Source organism: Octodon degus, unplaced genomic scaffold (genome assembly GCF_000260255.1).
Source record: "Octodon degus isolate 3935 unplaced genomic scaffold, OctDeg1.0 scaffold00093, whole genome shotgun sequence".
NCBI classification, from domain to species: domain Eukaryota; kingdom Metazoa; phylum Chordata; class Mammalia; order Rodentia; family Octodontidae; genus Octodon; species Octodon degus.
The window spans coordinates 2,964,773-2,968,551 of record NW_004524669.1 but is presented as its reverse complement, the minus strand read 5'-3'; the positions used below and the strand labels follow the sequence as shown (position 1 = coordinate 2,968,551).

At 39.5% G+C, this 3,779-nt stretch overlaps 1 protein-coding gene across 1 annotated transcript in view; it reads right to left on the bottom strand.

The window, feature by feature from the left end:
* The window catches only part of Atf1 (activating transcription factor 1), a 62,198-nt gene that overhangs the window by 23,607 nt on the left and 34,812 nt on the right, over positions 1-3,779 (bottom strand). Inside the window, exon 4 of the mRNA XM_004637810.2 lies at positions 1,170-1,300. Within this exon, the coding sequence (XP_004637867.2) occupies positions 1,170-1,300 (131 nt within the window). The remainder of the gene's footprint in view (positions 1-1,169; positions 1,301-3,779) is intronic.

The following is a 3,779-nucleotide window of genomic DNA, read 5'->3' as shown; positions in this document are numbered from 1 at the left end:
GCCAGGTATCGAACCCTGGTCCTGGTGCTTGCCTAAGCAGGCACTTGGTCTTAAAAATAAGCTGTATTTTAAAGTTTTTTTAAAAGCTCAGTACTGGGTTCAGTCCCCAGTCCCCCTCCCCCTACTTACAAACATACAAAGGTAAGGACCACATTTGTTTACTTTATGACTTCATGTAATTCCAAGATGAGATTCTTCTTTTTCTTTGTTTTGCAGTATTAGCAGTTGAACCTACAGCCTTTGCTTTCAGCCATATCCTCAGCCTGCCTGCCTACCTACCTACCTACCTACCCACCCATGAGACAAGGTTTCCCTATGTGGTTGAGGCTGGCTTTGAACTATATAGCCCAGACTGGCTTTGAACTCAGAGATCTTCCTGCCTCATACTCCCAAGTATTGTGATTCCAGGTGTGTGCCACCACACTTAGCCCTGACTAATATTTGTACCATTTTCAGATAGAGATTTAGTGATTCATTTTGGGCTCTAAAATGTCCACTTAGGGGGGCCTGGTCTTAGCTCAGTTGTTTAAGTGGCTGCTTCCACAAAGCTGTAAGTCTCAGGTTGCTGTAGTTCGAACCCCATAACACTCCAGCCAGCCAAACGACCCCTGAGGGCATTCCGAGCCAAAAAAAAAAAAAAAACCAAAATGCCCACTTAGGTCATTCATCAGCCCTGCTTATTCATTGCCAATCACTGCCTTTTCTGAATTCCCTTTATAATTCAAACTTCGCAAAAATCTAATGTTCATGTTTAATCTTTCATCTTGTAACTAATCCAAATAGTAAATTCCATAAGAATTAAGGTCATACATATAAATGCAGGTGTTCAAAAGAGTAGTCTATAAGCAGTACTGTAGTTTGGGGGAAAATTAATTTTCTAAATTCAGATGAACCTAATTTTGAATCATATCCAGTCACCTACGAGCTGTGTAAAATCTTAAAGATTATCTTACTTTCTAAGCATCATTCCCTCATAAACTGCTAATTGCTTACCTCAATTAAGTTGCTATAAGTAGCAAGAAAATATTCAAAAAGTACTTTACATTATTCTTAGCTCAAAATATTATGTTTTAATAATTATCACCATTAAATGACAGTCTTTCTTCATACGACCTCTTCCCACAGAAAACCTAAGTTGTGCATCAGATGGAGATGATTCCTATACATACTGTACTGTCCACTGCTAGTCTGATAGATGGGAGTTGGAACAGACATAGAAGTGACAGAAGGAACTCCAGGGTTTTCTCCGTCTCCTTTTCTGCCCCGTGTATCTTCAGAAGACAGGTCTTTCAAAATTTTTCTGTGAAAAAACAGAACTCTATTAATGTTGGTAATGAGAATGCCTTTACAAAAAGAAATTATAAAACTTTTCTCAATCTCAGGTTAAGGTACTGCAATTTAATTAGATGGTGACACATGGCTGTAGTCTCAGCTACTCAAGAAGCTGAAGCAGCAGGATCCCTTGAGCCCAGGAGGTAGAGATCAACCTGGACAACATAAGAACCCCATCTAAAAAAAAAAAAAAAGAAGAAGGTATGCTAATCTACTAGACATCTAATAAACTATTGTGTCAAGAAACCATTATCGGGCCAGGGAGATGGCTCAGTAGAACAAGCACTTCCCTGGCAAGCGTAAGGGTCTGAGTTCAATTCCCGGTTTCACCAAAATAAAAAAAAAAAGAAAGAAAGAAACCATTATCATTGGGCGGGCATGGTGGCATATCCCTGTAACCACAACATTTGAGAAACTGAGGCAGGAGGATCAGCATTGTGTTCAAGATCAGCCTCAACTATACAGGGAGACACCATCTCAAAAAACCAGGCTAGGCATGTTGGTGCATGATTGTAAATACCAGCACTTAAGAGACTGAGGCAGAAGGATTGCTGCCAAGTTCAAGGCCAGCCTGCACGACAAAGTGAGATCCTGCCTCAAAATCCTCCAACCACTAGGCATGGTAGCACACACCTATAACCCCAGCACTAGGAGGCTGAGGCAGGAGGATCAAGAGACCAGCCTTGGCTACAAAGTAAGCTCAAGGCCAGCCTGAACTGCATGCCAAAACCTTTATGTCAAAAAATTAAAATAAATAAATGGCAGGGTACTGCTGTGTGTAGCTCAGACTGGCCTTGAATTTGTGGTCCTCCTGCCTCACCCTTCCAGATTGCTGCATCACAGGTAGGTGCCACCACCTGGCCCCTCCATGACCTACTGTCTCCTCTAATCACTCTCCCCTACCCAACCTCCCTTCATTACTGAAAACTTCACTGTTTCCAAAGGACCAGCTTTTGATAACGTAATTTAGTTTTTTTAAATTTCACTGCCTGTTATTCTTTAGCATTTCCTTCTGCTCTGCTTTGCATTTACCCTATTTGGTAAATGAACTATTTCTTAGTTGTGCTGTTTAATTTCTGTGTATTTGGGGACGTTCTTGTTATATTTCTATTATTGGTTTCAAGTATAATGCCAATAGGATCAGAAAATATAATATGCATGATTTAAATTCTTTTAAAATTGTTAAGGTTTATTATGACCACAAATGTATGTATTTCTTAATGGACTTCTTTTTTGCAGTTGAATAATGTTCATTTTACAGGTGTTTGATGCAGGGCTCCAAAATGTCTACTTGGGTCCCACTGGTTACTGGTCTATAATCTGATTTTCTCACTCCAATTTCTACTGAATACTGAAACAGATATGCTACAGTCTTCAGCTATAGGTGGATTTATTTCTCTTTTTAATTATGTTAAAGTTTTATTTATTTATTTATTTATTTTTTGCGGAACCGGGGATTGACAGGCCCTTGTGCTTAGCAGGCAAGTGCTTTTCCTACTGAGCCATCTCCCCGGCCCTATGCTAAGGTTTTGACATGTGTACTTTAACATTTTTTTGTCAAGTGCCCACATATTTGTATTGCTACATCTTCCTGTTGAATTATCCCTATGTAATGTAATGTCCTTTACCTCTGGCAGTTTTCTTTGCTCTGGTTTACTTTGTATGATATTTTAGTTATCATTAGTGTTTTTATGGTATATCTTTAGCAATCCTTCAGTTTAGTTAGATCATTAACTGAAGTGAAACATTTTTAAAACTCCATCCTAACTATTTTAGTCTTTTTAAGGTAAACACCTTAGCAATCATTCATTTACCATACTATTAATGCATTTAAAGTATGTAATTCAATGTTTCTCAAATTTTGTCCCCTCCTAAAAGAAACTGAGAGCCAGACATGATGGCCCCCACCTATAATCCCAGCACTTCAGAGGCAGGACTGCTGAAGAGTTCAAGGATATCTTGTGCTACAAAGAAAGTGAAAGACCAGCATGAATTACAAAGCTAGAGCCTATCTCAAAAAAAAACAAAACAAAACAAAACAAAAACAAAAAAACTGAAAGAAACAGTATCTATTCACAGTCAATCCTCATTCTATTCTTCCTTCTCCCAAGCTTGAGGCAACCACTCATCTACTTAACAGTAATAGGAACTGAACCCAGGCTCCTGTGCATGGAAGTAAGAGCTCTACCACTGAGCTGCACCTCTAGCCCCATCTAGTGGACACTTTACATATACTATGCAGTCTTTGGTGACCAACTTCTTTCACTTGGTAATTTTAAGGTTCATCTGTATTGGAAAATGCGGGCTTGATGGTTAGCTCAGGTGCTCAAAGTGCAGTTTGGGCAAATCCCTAGCTTCACACCTGCCATTAAGGCAGCCTGAACTAGCCAAAAAACCCTTTACAAAAGAGAAGAGAAGGGGAAGGGGGAGGGAAAGGGCTCTGGAGG